Source organism: Pristiophorus japonicus, chromosome 8 (assembly GCF_044704955.1).
Source record: "Pristiophorus japonicus isolate sPriJap1 chromosome 8, sPriJap1.hap1, whole genome shotgun sequence".
NCBI classification, from domain to species: Eukaryota; Metazoa; Chordata; class Chondrichthyes; family Pristiophoridae; genus Pristiophorus; species Pristiophorus japonicus.
In genome coordinates this window covers 95587549-95608974 of record NC_091984.1, presented here as the reverse complement: position 1 = coordinate 95608974, position 21426 = coordinate 95587549, and the positions used below count along the sequence as shown (strand labels likewise).

General features: G+C 40.5%; 1 protein-coding gene across 6 annotated transcripts in view; it reads left to right on the top strand.

Moving 5' to 3' along the window:
- smg7 (SMG7 nonsense mediated mRNA decay factor) overlaps positions 1-21426 on the top strand; it is a 149654-nt gene that overhangs the window by 37887 nt on the left and 90341 nt on the right. For 5 of the 6 annotated variants that reach the window (XM_070887132.1, XM_070887129.1, XM_070887133.1 and 2 more), the window contains exon 2: positions 15981-16012. In XM_070887132.1, coding sequence (XP_070743233.1) covers positions 15981-16012 — 32 coding nt within the window. The remainder of the gene's footprint in view (positions 1-15980; positions 16013-21426) is intronic. The other variant, XM_070887131.1, reaches the window with a different exon arrangement.

Here is a 21426-nt window from a genome sequence, read left to right as displayed (position 1 = left end):
TGCCCTGTACAACTGTAGCAACACCTCCCTGCCCCTGTACTCAAATCCCCTTGCTATGAAGGCCAACATGCCATTTGCTTTCTTAACCGCCTGCTGCACCTGCATGCCAACCTTCAATGACTGATGTACCATGACACCCAGGTCTCTTTGCACCTCCCCTTTTCCTAACCTGTCACCATTCAGATAATAGTCTGTCTCTCTGTTTTTACCACCAAAGTGGATAACCTCACATTTATCCACATTATACTTCATCTGCCATGCATTTGCCCACTCACCTAACCTATCCAAGTCGCTCTGCAGCCTCACAGCATCCTCCTTGCAGTTCACACTGCCACCCAACTTAGTGTCATCCGCAAATTTGGAGATACTACATTTAATCCCCTCATCTAAATCATTAATGTACAGTGTAAACAGCTGGGGCCCCAGCACAGAACCTTGCGGTACCCCACTAGTCACTGCCTGCCATTCTGAAAAGTACCCATTTACTCCTACTCTTTGCTTCCTGTCTGACAACCAGTTCTCAATCCATGTCAGTACACTACCCCCAATCCCATGTGCTCTAACTTTGCACATCAATCTCTTGTGTGGGACCTTGTCGAACGCCTTCTGAAAGTCCAAATATACCACATCAACTGGTTCTCCCTTATCCACTCTACTGGAAACATCCTCAAAAAATTCCAGAAGATTTGTCAAGCATGATTTCCCTTTCACAAATCCATGCTGACTTGGACCTATCATGTCACCTCTTTCCAAATGCACTGCTATGACATCCTTAATAATTGATTCCATCATTTTACCCACTACCGATGTCAGGCTGACCGGTCTATAATTCCCTGTTTTCTCTCTCCCTCCTTTTTTTAAAAAGTGGGGTTACATTGGCTACCCTCCACTCCATAGGAACTGATCCAGAGTCAATGGAATGTTGGAAAATGACTGTCAATGCATCCACTATTTCCAAGGCCACCTCCTTAAGTACTCTGGGATGCAGTCCATCAGGCCCTGGGGATTTATCGGCCTTCAATCCCATCAATTTCCCCAACACAATTTCCCGGCTAATAAGGATTTCCCTCAGTTCCTCCTCCTTACTAGACCCCCCGACCCCTTTTATAACCGGAAGGTTGTTCGTGTCCTCCTTCGTGAATACCGAACCAAAGTACTTGTTCAATTGGTCCGCCATTTCTTTGTTCCCCGTTATGACTTCCCCTGATTCTGACTGCAGGGGACCTACGTTTGTCTTTACTAACCTTTTTCTCTTTACATATCTATAGAAACTTTTGCAATCCGTCTTAATGTTCCCTGCAAGCTTCTTCTCGTACTCCATTTTCCCTGCCCTAATCAAACCCTTTGTCCTCCTCTGCTGAGTTCTAAATTTCTCCCAGTCCCCAGGTTCGCTGCTATTTCTGGCCAATTTGTATGCCACTTCCTTGGCTTTAATACTATCCCCGATTTCCCTTGATAGCCACGGTTGAGCCACCTTCCCTTTTTTATTTCTATGCCAGACATGAATGTACAATTGTTGTAGTTCATCCATGCGGTCTCTAAATGTCTGCCATTGCCCATCCACAGTCAACCCCTTAAGTATCATTCGCCAATCCATCCCAGCCAATTCACGCCTCATACCTTCAAAGTTAGCCTTCTTTAAGTTCTGGACCATGGTCTCTGAATTAACTGTTTCATTCTCCATCCCAATGCAGAATTCCACCATATTATGGTCACTCTTCCCCAAGGGGCCTCGCACAACGAGATTGCTAATTATACACAACAACAACTTGCATTTATACAGTGCCTTTAATGTAGAAAATATCCTAGGGTGCTTCTCAAACATTTTCAGACATAAATGGATGCCAACCCAAAGAAGGAGATATTGGGAGAGGTGGCCAAAAGCTTGGTTAAAGAGGTAGGTTCTAAGAAGTCTTGGAAAAGGAAGTGTAAAGGCGGAGATCAGCAGGGTTTAGGGAAGGAATTCTAGAGCATGGGCATAGATGGCTGAAGGCATGATGGGGCGAAGGGAGGGGAGATGAACGAGAAATCCGATTCAGAGGAATGGAGAATTTGGGTGGAGTTGTGTCGCTGGAGGAGTTTTCAGACGTAAGTCGGAGCAAGCCCATGAAAGGATTTAAACAGAATAAAAATGTTAAATTGGAGGCATTGTGTGACCAGGAGGTCAGCAAGGAGAGAGGTGATAGGTGAGCGGGACTTGGTGTGAGATAGAATACAGGCATCAGAGTTTTGGATAAGCTGAAGTTTACAAAGGCTGGAGGACAGGTGGTCAGCCGGAATAGCATTGGAATAGTCAATTTTGGAGGTGACAAAGGCATTAATGAGGATTCCAGTAGCAATGGCTTGAGGCAGGGGAGGAGGTGGGCAATGTTCTAGAGCTGGAAGTAGGCGGTCTTCAGAAGTTTATCTCGCGCCCAATAGGATGCTAAGGATACAAATAGTCTGCTTCAACTTGAGATTGTGACTAAGGGGGATGGAGTCAGCATGGAGGTTGTGGTGGTGCCGAAGACAATGACTTTGGTCTTTCCAATGTTTAACTGGAGTTTTTGTGGCTCATCTGAGACTGGATGCTGGATAGCAAGAGATTGAGAGAAGTGGTGGAGAGGTAGAGCTGGGTGTTGCCAACGTACATATGAAGGCTGTCTATCATTGGATGATGTCACCAACGGGCAGCATGTAGGTGAGGATGAAGAAAGGTCAAGTCATCATTTCCACGCCCTGTTTTCCTCTATAAAGTCCTCTCTTATTCACCTCTCTTCAATTGTGCTTTTGTAGCCCATCATAATGGCCTCTGACTTATTTTTCAATAATATAGATCAGTATTCTGTTAGTTTAATTAAAGAATGCCCACTGGGGCAAGGAATGTTACATGTTACTTTGGAACACCTATCCAGTCTGGGTCAATGCCTTCAGGAAGTAAGGAGAAACATCTTGTTTTAAATACCTTCTTTCAGTATGTAGACATGAACATTATTACAAAGAAAAGTTCTTTATTTCTGGTAATTGAATCAGTTGATTAAAACTATGGTAAATACATTAACTAGATAAAAGGAGATTTTGTACAAGTCAAAACTGGAGGGAATTATGTGCTTGGTACTGAAATGATATTGTAACATGTGGCTAACTTCATAATTCAAAAACAATTTGAGTGTTGTGTAAGCTTGCTTCTGCATAGAAGTTACAAAACAGAAACAGTCTTTTTGCTCAACTAGCTCATGTCAGTGTTTACCCTCCACTTGAGCAAATGGCTCTAATCATGTTTGTCCACCTTGTTCCCATATCCTTCATCCACCTATCTAATCTAATCTTGAATGTTGTCATAGTTTCTGGCCCAACCACTAACCCGGGAAGTGAATTCCACAGCTTCCTAACTGCGAAAAAGTTTCTCTCGGTTTTTGGTCTAAATCTCCTGTATTTAATCTTGTATCTATGGCCCCTCATTCTCGACTCCTCAAATACTGGAAACAGTCTTCCATCCACCCTGGCCCATCCTTTTGTAATTACAAACACTTCCATTATATCACGCCATGATCTCCGTTGTTCTATCTTGAGATGCAATTTTTCAAGTCTTCTTTTGCATTTACATTTGTATTTGCTCATAGGCAACATCCTAGTGAATCTCCATTGTACCCTCTCTAAAGTCACAATATATTTCCTATAGTACTGTACTCTTAACTCAGGTCTTTTTAAGGTTTTGTATAGGTTCATCATTACCTCTTGGCTTTTATATTCTATACCTAGAGATAAAATTTAGAATTCTATTAACTTTTTTTACAGCCTTATCTAATTTTTTGTGAACCTGTTAATAAATAGTATATTACTTCCATTGGCAAATATATAGCAAATGCAACAGGAAAATGTTTGTCACTTAGCTGTCCAGCTAACAGCTAAATTTAATGGCTTGATTGACTCTTTTGGCTGTACGATGGAGTATTTAATTTGGATGGTGTTACAATTAGCATGATCTTAGTGACTGGCGGAGTAAGCTCGAGGGGCTGTATGGCCTACTCATATTCCTTTTTCTTATGTTCTTATGATGTCTTGAGATACGGCACCAGGTGTAAACATTTGTAGATGGCAACACGGGAAAGAAGAGAGCCACTAGAAAATTTGTAAGCAGTGTGGGTTCCAGCGTGGGTAAGACAGGAACTTTGTAGCAATAGTCATGTTGAACAGCTGCTGAGAGGGAGACATCTGCAGCTTAACAGTAATAATATTATAAAGGGACCCAATGTATAATGTGGGTACTGGCTTACATTTTTAGAGGGAGTCGAGGAAGTGGTGCAGAACTAGAGTGGTCTGATTGTTTTGTTTCCACTAGCTTCCAATGTACAGGAAACCAGATTGATTGATATCACACAAGAACAACCGGGAGGAAGCCTGTTTTTTTTTCCAAATGAGAGTAATTTTTTTGTCAGAATTAGACTTCTCATTAGTTTTGTTGGGGAAGTAGAGTGTTCTCTCTCAGGAGCCTTGTAGTAGTCTTCAGGATTCAAAAATATGATTTGCTTAATTTCTTCTTGTGGTGTTTGGTGTTTGAATGCTAATGTAATTCAGGTCACAATTTCATCACAGTACAAAATTACTAAAAGCTAGAAGGATAATATATATATATATATATATATTTCTTTCTTGAACTCTCATCTGATAGAAATTTGTCAGTTACAAGAAGATCAGGCAGTAATTCTGGGAGAGACCAATTTGTGTCCTAATCAGATGGTACTTATGCTAAACAAAGTTATATTGGCCAAACACACTAAAAGCACTAACAACCGTTAGTATCTGCTCCCAGCTCATGTGCTCTTGGTCAGCAGTCCTCGATGCAAATTTCTTTGTTTTCCCATGTAACCTCTTCTTGATTAGTTTGAAGCCAATGTCAGTGGAGCAGTTTCCAAACTGGCAGTGTATGCCCAAAATGGCAGGTCCTGATGGGACTGAAATAAGCAAAATCATTTCTTATTAGATAGACTCTTCTGTATTACATAATGGGAGAATTTTTTTAAAGGTAAGGATATTAGAAGTGTTTTCAATACAAACACCCTACGCTTAATAAAGATGACCAGAAATATTGATATGACTGAAGATTAACACCTGATCAAATTACATTTACTTATTCGCTGCACACTGCTATTGCATGGCTTCCTACAGCCTTACATTCACTTTGTATAGCTGCATAAAGACGTCCATTAAGCATCTGCCGAGGGTCAGAAGCTACAATAAATATAACCAATGGTATTCAAGAATTGATTAGTATTTTTTCACTTACACTTGTCAAATCTACAGCAGCACCTATATTTTTTAAGCTGAATTTTAATGGCATTTTAAAGTTACACACTGAATTCCACTTTAAACTTAATTGATTTGAAATATAAATTACCCAAAGGCACCTTAATTGACTTTATGAAAACATGCCGAATAGATAAAGGCAGCTTTGGGGTGGATGGGACAAACTGGTAATGAACTCAAAACAGATAGAGTTGCACTTTGTCATTATGGTAGTATTTCATGAATGTTCATGATTTTTAGAATACCGATCATTGGAATTTACATCCATGTGAGTAGGCAGTATATACTGTTGTGTTACATTCCTGCGTGATATGGCTGAAAACACTCTATGCAGAGGTTCACACCACATCCAAGGCAAGATGTTCTGGATTCACTTCTTATACCATGTCGTGAGCAATTGCGGCAGCGTCCTTTTTTTGTTTTAATTGGCCAGTGACCACCGTCAGTAGATGACACTGCATTTCTCTTCCTATTTGAGTGGAATCCATGTAGGAGTTGTTTTGCAAGTTCCATCCTGAACTGCATCAATGTCAAATCAATATTTTTTCCTGTTCTGGAGTACTTGGCATGATGTGGGGATTCTTTCATTAGAATAAAGGCATTGGAAATGGCAGTGTCCCATAAAAACCAGAACAGGTACTTCCACCATGTTGTGGACTTCCGTGAGGAAGGATATTGCATTCTAAGTTGGTTTGCCATATACACCCCACTAATATGAGTATTGTAGTCTGCCACAACGATGGGGCATTTCAATTCTAAAATAGTACTGTCACGAAGTTTTTTAAATATCGTGTATGTTCCTGTAGGATTTGGATAGGTTGACAGTAGTAGTACTGGTTTGTTGTCTATCCATGCAGTGGCAGTTAATATTCCACACTGAAGCTGTTTAATGTAACCCTGTGGTTGCTTTGCAACAAATCTGCTCTTCAATTCTTGAGGCCAGTTGAGGTTGCTGCGAACAGCCCCGCAAGCATAAATACCATCAAGGTAAAGCTCTTGGAACAACTGTTGTGTAGTGAAGAAGCTATGACAGTAAATTAAGTAATGTTTCTTCTTCAATACAGCTGCGAGGCTCTTCACAATTCGGTTCCTTAGCCCCAACTCTGGCGCGTCATGCTCTCTGCCAGTGTGTATCTGGAACTCGCAAACAAATCCATTGTGAGCATCGGCCCTTGTGTAAATTTTAATATGCCGTTTGCAGGGTTGTTCGTCCCTATTTTGATATATATTGCCCCGAAACCCTGTTGTTGCTGCACCTATGCTGTTTTCCCGGTGTGGAAAGTAAACCGTTCGGCAGGCTTCGAGGACTGCATCTAAAACTGGTCTTGCATTATGAAGCTTGTCGTGGGCAAAATGCCCGCATGGTGGATTGGTGGTGTTGTCATTGATGTGATAGTACTGAAGCATTTTTTCAAATCTGTCCCTGGTCATTAGATCTTTTATGGAAAAACTCCCAAAGAGGCTGTCGTTGCTCCAATACATTTTATAGGAAGGGAGGCTGACAATAGACATGTATATGTGCATTCCCAAGAACGCCTTTATCTCCTCAGCTGTGGTGGGATACCACTTGGTGTCTGCTCTCCCACAAATCTGCTGCTGCTGATGCGCGTACTTGTTGGTTTCTGTAGCTAGGAGCTCGAACAATTCGGGGTGAAACAACAGGCTGAAGAAATCTATCTCTTTCAATTCGGGCCCTAACTGATAAAGAGCTCCGGTTTTCTCAGTGAACTTTTTCTCTTCGTGCAGCTGCAACTCCGGACTCCAAGTCCTCTCGCTTGTTTCTAAATGCCGAGGTGAGCGGAGGGGATACGGCGACTCGTTGCTTCCCCCCTCCTCTTCGCTCTCCGACACCGCATCAGCTGAAATATCATCTGACGCAACCACAGCCTTGTAAGAAAAACCGAAGCATTGGCCGTCGTCGCCGCTGTCAGAATCCGACATGGTTCAGTGGCGGCCGCTTTATTGTCTCCTTCCTTCCTCCCTTCTCTTCCAGCGACGATCAGGGTACCCGGCGGGACCCAGGATGCTGCTGGTCAGCCAAGCCAATCCGCTCCTCCGTTTCTCTCCCTCGCAGAGCGCTGCTGCTCCCAGCCTTTCTATCACTCCCGCTCTCATTGGATGATCTTATGCCAGTGACATAATGTCGTCATGGTGATAGTAATTAAGCTAATTTACATAGAGGATCCCTGACCCATTCAGAACAAATTTTCCACAATTGAAAATCATGAGGTGATGGAAACCTTTCCAGGTTTTTTTTAGTACAGCTGTGTCGTGCAGATGCGTGCGATGTTTCTGTTTAAACTTATTTTCGGCCATGCTTCCAGAGTGGGGAAAAGCGCGTAGTTCAGAATACTGTCGAGTTATTTTAGGATGGAGTGGGAGAAAATGTCAATTCATTTATGTGTATATATAAAATTTGTATGTTGTGTTTGTTGCTGTACTCGGCATTCGTCTTTGTTACTCTAAATAAGACTAATGCAGATTATTCATTGCGTCCATCGTTTGATGTTCCCAGGAGATTGTCGGCATAGTAACAGTGACGTGGCGGCGCGTGTCTCGGGGGTCGGAGTGGTGCTGTCATGATGACAGATGGCGTCTCGGGGGCAGGACGGTCTGAATTGACCAAGTAGCGCCGTCACTCTGCACACAGACAGGATACTTTGTTAATCGATCCATCATGCTGCACTGCAGCTGTTTCTTTTGGAAATGCTATTGAAATGCCCCTTACCCTCCCTCACAATCTGCCTCTTGATGAAATAAAGTTTACTTTTGGAGAATAATTATGACATAGTAAATTGTGTTTCGAGATCAGAGCAAAGGTTCGATCCCCTGAATCCCCCTTTTTTAAAAAAAACGAATTTTAGGAAATGGATGCAAACAGAGCTGGAATTTCTTCTGGAGCTTTCAGTAGCTTTAGTGAGCCTGCTCCGTATTGTTCAGTTTAGATAGTGTGGAGATGTTTTGTTGCTTTTATGAGAATACATATTTTTTCCAGTCAGCATAATGTATTATTTTTGGAGTGTTGTCTTTGTACATTTATTTTTATTAAAATTAAAATGCAGTATAAACAATCATTCCACACTACCATGACTGTGCCACTTGAATTCAGGTTGAAGCCACTCACAGCTGCAGGCCATTTGGCATTTTCCCTGATGCAGTGAGAAAATTGGCAAATTCATTCTTTAGTTTTTTTTAGTGGTTAAACTTGGACATCAAAATAAGATGGGTAAAGTGACCAGTAAATGTGTCTTGATTATAAATTACAAAATACATTTTTGATTTTAAACTCATTTGTTTCAAAGCTATGTTGGATTATGAGAAGACTTTTGTTTTGTCTGTTGGCACACTGGTGCAAATTTTCCAGGTTGTTGTGCTCTTAACAGTTAGCAGAGGCAACTGTCAGATATGTCCCCTAATACACAATAATAATCAGCTGTATCTTGCCCATTCAGATTTTATATTTACCTTTGACAATGAAAATATTTTTTGCAGAATATAATACCTTAAAAGTAATGCTAATTACAGAATTGTTTTAAACTATTTGACTGCAATGGCATTTCACCACCAAAATCAAAAAAATACTGATCAATTTTACAGTTTTATCTTGATTAAAAAAAAATACATTGACTTGTAATTAATAGTTCTGGAATTACATTTATTTTACGTATCTTTTTACATAGCCTTTTGAAGAATAGCGTTATGTATTTTGAAAGTATTTAAATACACTGCAAGTCACTCAAACAAAACTGCCCTTAATTTGCACTGAATTGGCAACCTTGCTCACAGGGAGCAAGGGGATCTGGGCTGAGGGGGAATGGGGGACTTCTGGCTAAGACTACTGGTGGATTTGGATTGGGGAAATGTGGAGATAGTGAGTCTTGAGGTTGGAAGGGAAGGTGAACTATAAAGAAACTGGTGTCTGGGAAAGTATGCAGAGCTGGAGACTGATGTTGGAAGGAAGAGGAAGGGAAAAGGGATCAGATCAGCCATGATCTTATTGAATGGCGGAGCAGGCTCGAGAGGCCAAATAGCCTACTCCTGCTCCTATTTCTTATGTTATGTAAAAGAGATGGGCTGGGGAGGAGCAAGGAAGCAGTGGAGCCTGAGACTGGAGTTGGGAGTGAGCAATGGGGCTGGGCAGGAGTAGGGCTCTAGCAGAAGTGGTCCTGTTGGCACACATTGTTGTAGCAAAGCTGCAGCAGGATCAGACAGGGAAATCAACATATTGAATGGCCAAACAGTGCAGCATGAAAGTGGGTAGTGGAGCATGACTTAGACTCTGGCTTTGGATATTGAATTTCTTCTAGTAAAACATTTCTCTGGTATGGAATCATACAGCACGGAAGGGAGTCAATACGAGCAAGGTTACCAATTCAATGCAAGTTAAGGACAGTTTTGTTTTATGATTAACTTGCTGAGTATTACTTTCAAAATACACACACCTTTCTTCAAAAAGATATATAAAATAAACATGTAATTCCAGAATGATTAAGTAGAAGTACAAATGTGGCTGTTTCACTAAAAGCAGTGAAGAAATTGCAGAGATTAAAGTGTTTATTGGCCCTTCTCATCTGCCTCTGCTTCTCTCAAGTTGAATCTGTTGGTGTCGTTAAAAAGAAACACTTCTCTGTCCTTGTCTCCCAAATAGTTTGTTAACTCCTGTGCTTGAACTTTGCTAAAAGGAGCTATATACAAAGGAATACTAGTTGAAACCACTTGGGGGAGTGGGGGGGGGCAGCTAGAGGAGGGTTAGTGAGCCAATGTTTTAGCACTGCCTATTTAAAAATGGGGCCTCCCTATATCTATATTAGCACCAATTCCAACTTCGAAGAATTCAAGAGAAAAAGGTAGGTTTGCCAGGTTAGATTTATCTGTTTATGTGAATTGGATATCCCTGGGCAATCATCAACATTGTTGGATAGATATCGGTGTCATGGCAACATCTTTGTTCAGGTAGCTAGTTATGGTGTGGAGGTCTTCAGCAGTACAGCTGGAATGTTGTCGGAGCTCGTAGCATTTACTATATCTATTGCACTCATTTTTTTAATGTCACGGAGTGACCGAATTGGCTGGTCACTGGTACCTTTGATTTTGGGGACCTTGGGAGGAGAATCATCCACTTGACACCTTTGGCTGAAGACTCTTGAAAACACACAGCATCATCTCTTGCACTCCTGCAGGGCTTCACCATAATTGAAGATAAGGATGTTCTTGGAGCTTCCCCTCCTCGTTACTTGCCTGGTTGTCTACCACCATTCGTGACTGCCTATGTCGGGCTTAGAGAGCTTTGCTCTGATCGATTGGTTGTGGGACCACTTAGCCCTATCTATAGTCCGCTGCTTCTGGTGTTTAGTTTGTAGGTAGCCCTTTGTACTGGCTTCGCTAAGTTGGTACCTGATCCGAAGGTATGCTTGGTGCTATTCCTGGCACACCCTTCTACACTCCCCACGAAACCCAGATTGATCTCTCAGCTTGATGATGATAGAGGAGTGAGTGATGTGCTGCTGGTGGCCTCATGGAAGCCTAGTTTTGGGCCGCTGCATTTGTCATTGGTCAGTCCCACTTAGCACGTCAGTAATATACTAAACAATAAAGGAAGCCCTCACACTAGAGATGACACTTTGTCTTCATAAAGACCATGCAGTGGTTATCAGTGCTTTAGTGTCGGGTGGTTGGTGAGGATGAGGTCAAGTAGGTTACTCCCTCCTGTTGATTTCCTCACAACCTAATTTGGCAGCTATGTTTTCAGAACTCTGGCAGCTTGGTTAGTGGTGGTACTACTGAGCCACTCTTCATGGTAGACATTGAAGTCCCCCATCCAGAATACATTCTGTGCCCTTGCTTCTTGCAATACTTCAAGTGATCATAGCTTATAGCATCACATTTAAAATAACAACTTCTCTGCCTTTTTTAGGCTATTCTTACACGGTGATTGGTACAATACATGCTTTTGCAAAATTACTGCAATGTGCTTACTCGGTTTTATCAACAGTGGAGTTTTCTTTTTAGCCTCTGGGCTAGATTGAGCCTGGAAGAAAGTTGTTTTTGCCACACATTTTTGTAATGATATGAGGAAAGACTGACATATTGCCATTGTTTGCTTTTTACATTTAGGGTCACTGCATTAAATCTTCATTGTTCCTGCAGTCCATCTGTGTTTGGAACACTTAGTAGAACTCAAAGACATTTTATTCATTTCTATCCATATGGAGCGTGCGTGCCTCTGTTTGTTTCCACACACATACTTTTTAATGTTCTCAATCAAAGCAATTTCCCCCACTCTAAATTGTAATGGTCAAACTTCTTTAAAGAGTAGCTATTTCAGTGACCATCAGTTCCTGTTTAAAATCTGTAATTAACTATTTCTCTCAAAGTAAAAGATTTAACTTAAATATAAGAATAAGTAGTTTTATATGTTTTAATGATTTTCTGAAATATGGACATTTCTTCAATGTTTGTGCAATTTGGTTTTGTTAGAAATGACAGATTATTAGACACACAAAGTATAAACTATTCCTGAAAAATGCTGAAGATGGGCTCTAACCTTGCAGGAATACCTATTTGAAATTGAAACCGATTAATGGGGTGTTGAAAGATGAGAAAAATTGGTTGAAACGAGAGTAGGGATGTAGTACAAATGGCATGCACTGAGCTGATGCTCAACCCTTGGACGTTTGGATATTATGATCTGTTTCCAAGACTGCTTGCCACATTTGCAATTTCAGTGAAGTTTTTAAAAATTTCATATCAAATCATGGAGATCCGAGTCAGTTAGCCTGTTTGCTGCCATTTCCTTGGTTTCAATCAACATGGAGAGCATTTTATTTAATAAAAGATCACAATTTGTTGTACTTTATGGGGAAATTATTTATTTGAGACACAATAAAGTGAAGTAATTTTAATTCTTTGAGAATCCTCCTTCAGTAATTTTATAAGATGGAATCCTGGAATGGGCCAGGATTCTAGTTAATTTTGTTGAAAAATATTGGGGAATTTTTGCAATGAAAATTGGGATCCAAGATGTGAACTCAGTCCTTTCTCATGGTAAGATGTCTAATTAAAATACATTTGGGTAATTTCAGCCCAATTTTGACAATATAAAACTGTCCTTACCTTGGAGAAATCACAAGTAATGCTGGTATGAATGGAAATATCAGAGCAATACAATGGAGGATTTTGAGAGGTGTTGGTTAAGACACATTGTTGGGGCAGTGCAGACAAGACTTTATGCAACTTCAGAGCCCTTGGTTCTGATACTAGTTGGAAACATTTCCATTTCCCCAGCATCAATATCCCCCATCTTAATGAAAATAAATTCACTCAGATTACAAACCGCATAGCAAGTAAGAGAAATAATCTGACTCCATCCCTCAACTGGTAAGCATCATGGGTCTCTCTTATTTCATTCATTCACGGGATGTGGGCATTGCTGGCATTTATTGCCCAATCCTAATTGCCCTTGAGAAGGTGGCGGTGAGCGCCTTCTTGAACCAGTCTGTGTGGTGAAGGTATCCCCACAGTTCTGTTAGGGAGGGAGTTCTGGGATTTTGACGCAGCGACAATGTAGAAACGGCAATATATTTCCAAGTCAGGATGGCGTGTAACTTGGAGGTGGTGGTGTTCCCATTCACCTGCTGCCCTTGTCCTTGGGTAGTAAAGGTAGGAGGTGCTGTTGAAGCAGCCTAGGCGAGTTGCTGCAGTCCATCTGGTAAATGCTACATACTGCAGACATGGTGAGCGGTGGTGGGTGGGGTACCAATCAAGCCGGCTGCTTTGTTCTGGAGGGTGTTGAGCTTTTTGAGTGTTGGAGTTGCAAGTCGATTAGACTTATTCAGCCGAGCTGAAAGGCACATTCCTTTTTACTCTTGCGTTTCCATAGTCTGAACAAGAGACGACTGTCTCTTGTAATGAGGAGGGGATGTGGGGCGGGGTTATGTCTTATTGTGCCATTTTTGGCATTACAGTACTAAAAAATGTTTTGGACTAGGACCTTTTCGTAGAACAGTGAATCATATATTACACTGATGTCATGAATTTTTTTAAGTTATGCTAAGATAACAAAAGAACATTTTTTCCCTCTGCAAATATCCAGCATTTATGTGGTGTCATAAATGCATTGGATCATTTTATTGTACATCAGTGTAATAGGAAGGAACTAGTCTATAATTTCAGAATGTTTAGGGTTTATCACACATCTACTGAAAAGGATGGTAATTGTCTCCTGTACTTTGTGTTGCATGCTATATCTCTTTGGCATATTGAAAATATATTTCAAGTTAGATTACTATGTAACTGCTTTCCCACCTCATCACAAGTGAGGGAAGCAGCTTGGATTTATACAGGGCCTTTCATGACCTTCGTCCAAAGCACTTCACAGTCACTGAATTACATTTTGAAATTTAGTCACGGTTGCGTAGGCAAACACCACGGCCAATTTGTGCACATCAAGGTCCCACAAACAGCAATGATACAAATAGCTGATTACTCTGGTTTGGATGTGATGATTGAGGAATGAATGCTGACCAGGACACCAGGAGAACTGCTTTTCTTCAAATAATCCTATGGGATCTTTTCTAGCATCCTGAACAGGCTGATAGGACCTGGTTTTACTAACAAACATAATAGACGATGGGCAGGAAAAGATCAGCTCGTCCGTCGAGCTTATCTCCCTTATAGTCGTGATGCAATTGAGCATCATAAACCCCATGGCTTCCACCCCCTAGCAGCATGGAGTAAAAAAAAACCTGGGGTAATTGAGCACAAACAAATCTGGGAAATTCTTAGATACCCTAAGGAATTAATGTCTCATCGGAAAGATGGCACCTCTGATAATGCATCACTTCCTTAGTACTACATGCCGTGTCATCCTACATTTTATGACGAGCCCTGGAGTGGGACTTAGAACATTTTAAGAAGCAAGAGTGCGACCATTGAGCCGAGTGGACACTAAAGTTCAGCATGAAGATCTAAGGATGTTTGCATATCGTTCCACAGCTTTAATGGGGTTAAGTGCGATTATGTGAGATATAAAAATTCTTTGCACACACCGAAAATGTTACAGGATCATAGTGAGTGAGATGATCACGCCCTTGTTATCACTAGTCAGTCTATTAAGTAGCATGCTTTATACAAACCAGTTCTGCATGCCTTTCACATTAGTCCTTACTCTGTGTAAGTTTTTCTATTGTTGATTGGGAGAATCCTTGTTTCTCAAACATTTTCAAGATCTTTTCAGTCTTTGTGTTTACATGCTCAAATTATGTTTACTTTACCTTAATGTTGATATCTCATCACTGCGCAGTGAAATATGTTCACAAAAACTGAATGCTGTTTGACAGAAGCAGCTCATTCATGATGTTAAATGTGCACGTGAACCCGAAGAGCTACATTGTGACTGCCACATGAAACTACTACATGGATTTGTGCTCACTATTTCCTTCAGTTATTTCCTGGTCTCTACTGTATCATTAGTGACTTACAATGAGAAAGAAAAAAATCAGAGGTTGCATAATTTTTGTCCTCGACCCTCTTAGATTACTAGTTAATGGGCAGCGATGGCTGGGCCCTGAGAGAAGATTAGCTGACTGAGTTAACTAGAGTATAGTTGGTAGTTTCGCAAATCCAAATGAGCAAGGAAAGGGGAAATTAAAAATGTTATTTTGGGATGATAACATGCACATATCGTTTGTAGAACATTATTAGATTCATGCTAAAAATTAATGTTCGTCAGTCGCAATAAAAACTTCACTAAAAGTCCAATTGAATATATTATGAGGGTCTTGAATGAAGAAAAAGTTGTATTATATCCATTGTATATAAATCGAGGGATCAAATTTTCCATTTATCCCAATTTACCAAATTTTTTGATACAACTCGAAACTCAGAAGTCTGGTTGAAGATTATTATTATGACGGATATTAAAAAATATATAAATTTACTATAATATGTTTTCGTTGAATGTGAAACTTGGTGCGGTTACTAACACCATGATGAATCAAAAAGTCGATTGTAAAAAGTGGGCAGCACAGATGTGCTAAACGTTGTACAAGAACAGTCTGTTCCAGCAGTGGAACTATTGAGTTGCCATTCTCTGGATGCTGGACAAGACAGCAACAGGATGTGTTAGTTGTAGATGTCACTTTTTTGGCTTCTATATTTCTTGGATGTAATTAAGGCTGCTGGCATTATCATTCCTGAACTACGTAAGGACCCAATTTAGATGTATAACAGTATAAAACCACCTGTTCCTGGGGATAACTTTGAGTCAACTTTTTCACTACTATTTTTGATGTTTTGTACTCCTGGAGACTGTAATATCTAGTTTAACCCAGAATGTATCGACTGCAACCAATGCCTTTGTGGCCTGTGAAGCTGTCTGCTGCAGCGGCCATCTGATTTGGAACTTGTATCAAGTTCAGCTTTGTTACCACCTGTTGCATCTTAAAAATGAATGGACCTATGTAGCTTGTTGTATGAAGCTACTCGAGACAAAGATTGTAAACTGGACAATTCCAATTATTGTGTACCACATTACCCAGTATGTTGCATAGATATTTCCCTGGATATGAATGTAAATGGGCTTAATGTTTAATAATTATTGCAATGAAAGACATTTCTAATTGATTTGTACCAATTTGCGAGATGTTTACAGAATTGATTATTTCTGATTTTATATTTTTTTCTTCTTTTTCTAGGCAAGCAGAGGCCCTTAAGGCTGACATGACGGGTAAGATTGACTGTTTTTTAAAATCCTGTATCATTTTTACAAATCTGATTTGAATGGGACTAAAATGCCTTGATCTTCAGGATTATGAATAACTACCTCAAGATCAATGGTTGTTATATTGTCATAAGGGTAATGAAATGATAGGCATGTGTCAAGTTAGTATTGATAGGTTAAGATTCACAGCATAAAATACAATACTACCTGAACTACGGTGTTCCATGAGGCACCATGGGATTTTCTTTTACCACTTTCGCTCCTCTCTTCCTCCTCCATGTCCTAAATTTGCCTTTTACTGATTTGAATGTGTTCTCCTATTCTGCTCAGACATTGGACGTGGTTTTCGAAAATGACCTTTTCCACACCATTTACGTACCTTTCAAAGTTTAAAAACCAAAATTTCTCCAGTCTTTCCTCATAACTCAGACCCTTGGCTGGCTCTTATGGCTATCTTCTGCACTGCAACCAGCACTAAAATGTCTCCCTTGTGCCATATTCTGGACACAAGAGTTGAGGTGTATTGTATAAGCTGTTGTTGTATTGCACCAGCACCAAATACTCTAGGTTGAGTGTCCAAAATCCGGAGTTCTGAAATTCGGAATGTTCCGGGCGTCTGGCCGATCCGTGGCGTGGTTGTCTGGAATCCGAAAAATGTTATGAAATCCAGACATTTGTAAAAAAACGATTACTGAGTTGGGACTAGGGAGGGGGGAAAAAAACGCCTCCAAAAATTCCAAAAAACAAAAAATAAAAATTCACAAAACATTTACAAAACCCTTACCTACTAAATCGCTGAAAAAGATTTAAAAAATAAAAACCTTAACTTATTTTTTGAAGGTCTTCAACGCAGGTTTTTCCCGACTCCGGAACCGGCGCCACCTGACCAGCCAACGCTGCTGAACCTGGAGATGTTGACAACCCCGCTCCGCGCCGGACTCTCCAGGCCACCTCCCCGGACTCAGCAGTCCCCCTTCCCTGGACGTCCTAGGTCCCTTTCTCTCTTTCCCCCCCCCCCCCCCCCCCCCACATCGGCCGTCGGAAAGACATTCCGAAAATGTCCGAACCTCAGCTCGGGCGTTTCCGGATTCGGGACGTCAAAGACGTTCCGAAATCCAGAAATATCTGAATCCGGAACGACCTCGGTCTCGAGGTTTCCAGATTTCGGACATCCACCTGTACTACTAATGGTATTTGCATTTATGTAGCCTTTCATGATCTCTGGACGTCCCAAAGCATTTCACAACCAATTGTAGTCACTGTTGCAATGTAGGAAATAGTTGCAAGATGGAGTTGAGGAATGGTGACCAAAAATTTGGACAGAAAGATGCATTTTGCGTAAGCTGGAGTTTATGGGGAATGGAAGGCTGGAAAAGAGGACGTTTGCATAATTGAATTCAGGCAAAAACATGGATAGGGTTTCAGTGGTGAGCATCTGAGATAGGGGTTGAAGCTTACATTGTGAAAATGGAAATAGGCATTCTTGCTGATGGATAGAATACAGGGTTTGAGGCTCACCTCCAGGTCAAGCAGGATGTCAAAGTTTCGTACTGTTTGGTTGAGCTCGACTGAGTGGCCAGGGAGCGGGGTGGAATCATTAGCAAGGGAGGGCGTCTTCAGTGTTGAATTGAAGGAAATGTTGATTCATCCATTACTTGCTGTCAGACAAAGTCTGATCAGATAGAAGTGTCATGAGGTCCAATGGGGTGGTGGAGAGGGAGAGCTGGGCGTCAAAAGCAAACAGATGAAAGCTGAGCGTCTGCCTATGGATGATGTCACTGAGATGCAGCATGCAGATAAGGAAGAGGAGTGGGCCAAGAGTACAACCTTGAGGGACTCTGGGGATGATAGTGCAGAGCTGGAAGGAAATCCATTGATGGAGTTGTGCTGAATGTGTTTTGGATAGGTATAGATATAATCGCGTAAGGAGTCCCCTGGAGCTGGATAATAGGAGAGATGATAGGCGAGGTTGCTGTGGTCCACCTTCTCAAATGTTGCATGGGAGTCAATACATCACATCACAGAAGATGTTATTTGTGACTATGGGCAAGGCCATCTTCATGTTAGAAAGAATGAAGTTTTTAAACTGCAGTTAACTATAATTAACCCAGATGACCGAGCTAACAGTGGTATGCAGGTGATTACATGTATATCCTTACAAAACTTTAACATTCCCAATAATGCTTAATGTTTCCTACATTACAACAGTGACTGCACTTCAAAAGTACTTTATTGGCTGTAAAGCACTTTGGGATATCTGGTGGTTGTGAAAGGTGCTATATAAGTGCAAGTCTGTCTTTTTTAATAAAGCAGAATTTTTTTTCTTGACTCAAAAGCACTGCCCAGCAATTAATTTATTTTTTTCTGTGCCATGGCTAGGCTGTTCTTAAAATATAATGGTTCAGATTTTGCTGTAATAATAGGGACTATCAGCACTTGCTGTTATTACGTGGTAAATCTGACAGAAACCTCTAGCATCCGCACGTGCACAGTTAAACGTGGAAATCCAGGTTACTGTCAGTGATACCTTGCTCCTCCACAGGGTACGCTGTTGCAGTCCATGCCAATAGACTTGGCGTTGAAATGACTGCAACGGCATGAACTTGGGGTACTTGCCCACTAGTTTTGTACTAAAAACGTTTGAAAATGTTAGGGCTGTTGCATTCAGAAAAATGAGTTTTTAATGGCGTAATAAGTGATAATTACAGCTGAACAACATCTCTGGCCCTGAAAAGCTAATTTTACAAGTGTGACGTCTCATTTCTTGAGAAGAAAATTAATATCGGAGATTTAAAAAAAAATTAAAATATATACTTTTAAGTTTTTCTGTGTCACTTTTATCTCTGTCCCTTAATCCCATCTGTATCTCCCATTTCTATTTCCTGTTTTATCCTTCCTGGTATTGGAGTCTGCGTGGCTCCATGAGGATGCTTCAATCTGATTGGTTGAAGAACATCACTGTTTCCTGCTCTGCTCACAGTCGCCACAGATCCCCTGTAGAGGGTGCTATGCCAGATTAGTGGAAATCTCCACTGACAAGCTTGTGAAAAGTCTGTGGGCAATTGTCAATGAGGGGAATGGCGAGCGCCGTTCCTTCGCCCCTGAGAGCAAAATCTGGGCCATTATGGCGTAGTTATACTGAGGATTAATGTAGAAATGTGCACTAGCCAGTTGGGTCATTAAATATTTTAAATGGCTGAGTGGTCCTCACTAGGAGTTTGACACTTCATGTAAAAGTTAATTTGAAGAATTTGCAGGCTGAATATGTTTCAGTGATTCTCCTGATCCACAGGAGTATTCTATAAGATAAAAATAATGTGACTCTCCCATAGCACTCATGGGTTACTACTGTTTTTATAGCTTCTAACTAATATTTCAGAACATTGAAAATAGAGGATTCCAGATGCCTGGCGGTGAACTACAGCAACTTAAATTCAGCTGAAAGGTTCATTTCACATAAAGGCAGTGAGGGAAGTTGAGCAATTTGTAGATTGGAGAGAAATTCACAAAAATACCAGATGTTTATAAATGTACATTGAAAACTGAATCTTTCGTAGTGGTTCTACAATCTGATATCCTTTCAGTGAGCTGCCTAGCTGTTATTGAATTCACTGACTAGCAATGGCCTTTTTTGAAACCTGCATTGTCTCTGGAAAAATATGAAATCTGGAAACTAACAATAGCAAAAATTAGCCAATTCAAGAGCAAAACTCTACATACAACATTGATTGCTTAAAACTTCAATTCCTCAACACTTCAAGAAATGTTGAGTTTATTGCTTGGAAATAGTTCAGAAAAATTTAATATTTGGAAAGTAAATGTGAATATATATTGGAACGCATTTTTGAACAGTAGTTGGATGTATTATAGAACATGGCATGCTGCCATAAAATCTATATGCTGAACTGTCCATTTGAGAATATAAATGCTTCACTAACATAAACATGACTTTTTCTCATCGGCCAAGTTTTGAAAATTAGCATTGTTCTCCAGTATTTAAGGTCTTACATTCTCATCAGATGTGGAGAGGATTCACACTCCCCAGCCTCTGTTCAGCCAATAGGAATGCTGGGAAGCAGCAGTCCAAGTGTAAATGTGGTATCTACCAAATTTCTCAGTCAGTAAAAATTTTAATTGAACATTTAAATTAAATTCAACAAGGAATTTCTGCCTACAGGCTTATCGAAGATGGAAGATTTCATGTGCAGTTTCATGAACTGATTTTTAAAAAAGATAGTCCACTCCTTTTTAAGACAACCACACTGAGAATTCCTGTCTAGTTATACACTAACACTAATTTTACCAATCGGAGGTGAAAACACATTCTAAATCTTGTAACTTGCCTGAGGGAATCCTATAGATTGCAGAACCATCTTTCAAAGTACAGAAATGTAAACTTGACATTTATCTATGCACAACCAATTATTGCAAATGGACTAAAATCTTTGAAGAATGTTGATCAGAAGCGAACTTATTGAATTTTTAAATATCTTAATCTATATTTTCTCTTCCTGTTACACATGAGTGATGTAATCATTATGAATGAATCTTCCAGATGATAAACTCCTGAGGTAGTTGAATGCTGCCATTCTTTTAAAAACTTGAAAGATAGCGCAAGTCTAATTCTTTTTACATTTGAGACCGAGGGAAAAGTTGACATTTTTGTCAGTGTTACCCAATATTCCAGTTTTTATCTTCCTGGTCAGAGTTTGTTTAAAATAGGAACATTTCTGTCTTCATACAATACCTGCAAGGTTTAACTGGAGCAGAGACTAGTTACCTGGAACAGTCTGTTATCACTTTTGATTGCTTTGATCGAGTGTAACCCTGTACAGATCAGAACATGCTCCACCAGTTTACACTACTGTACAGAAAAATCCATGTAACTGTATGAAAAGTTAGTGAATTCCATCATTAGTATCTTGGAGATTTTGATTGCTCTGAGCACCAAAATAGTGCTTCCAATAATGAATATATTGTACCACCAGATATGCACGTCTTACATGACTAGTATCAACATATAGACCAGATTTTATACTTGTGCTTCGATTTAATGAGCAGTTTGTTCCCTAAATGTTATCTTACAGGACACCACTGTGTTTAAAAATACATGGAAAGGGATTGTAAGTAGCAGATTCCTTCCCCACTGTAACACCATCACTATAGGCAGGGATTTGAGTTTTACTGTGGAACTTTACATTTTTGAATGCTCTTATGGCCATAATAAAGTAGCACTTTATTCATCTTTTCATACACTCAGACCTAGCTCCAGCTAATCTTGAGTGTTCCTCCCCAACGAACTGCCTATATGTAGACCTTCACAATTAAATTACATCTGTGGTCTCTTCCCCTTCCCCCCTTTTTCGCTCCCCCTTCTCCTCCCTCCCCCCCTTTCTCCCCCTCCCCCCCTTTCTCCCCCC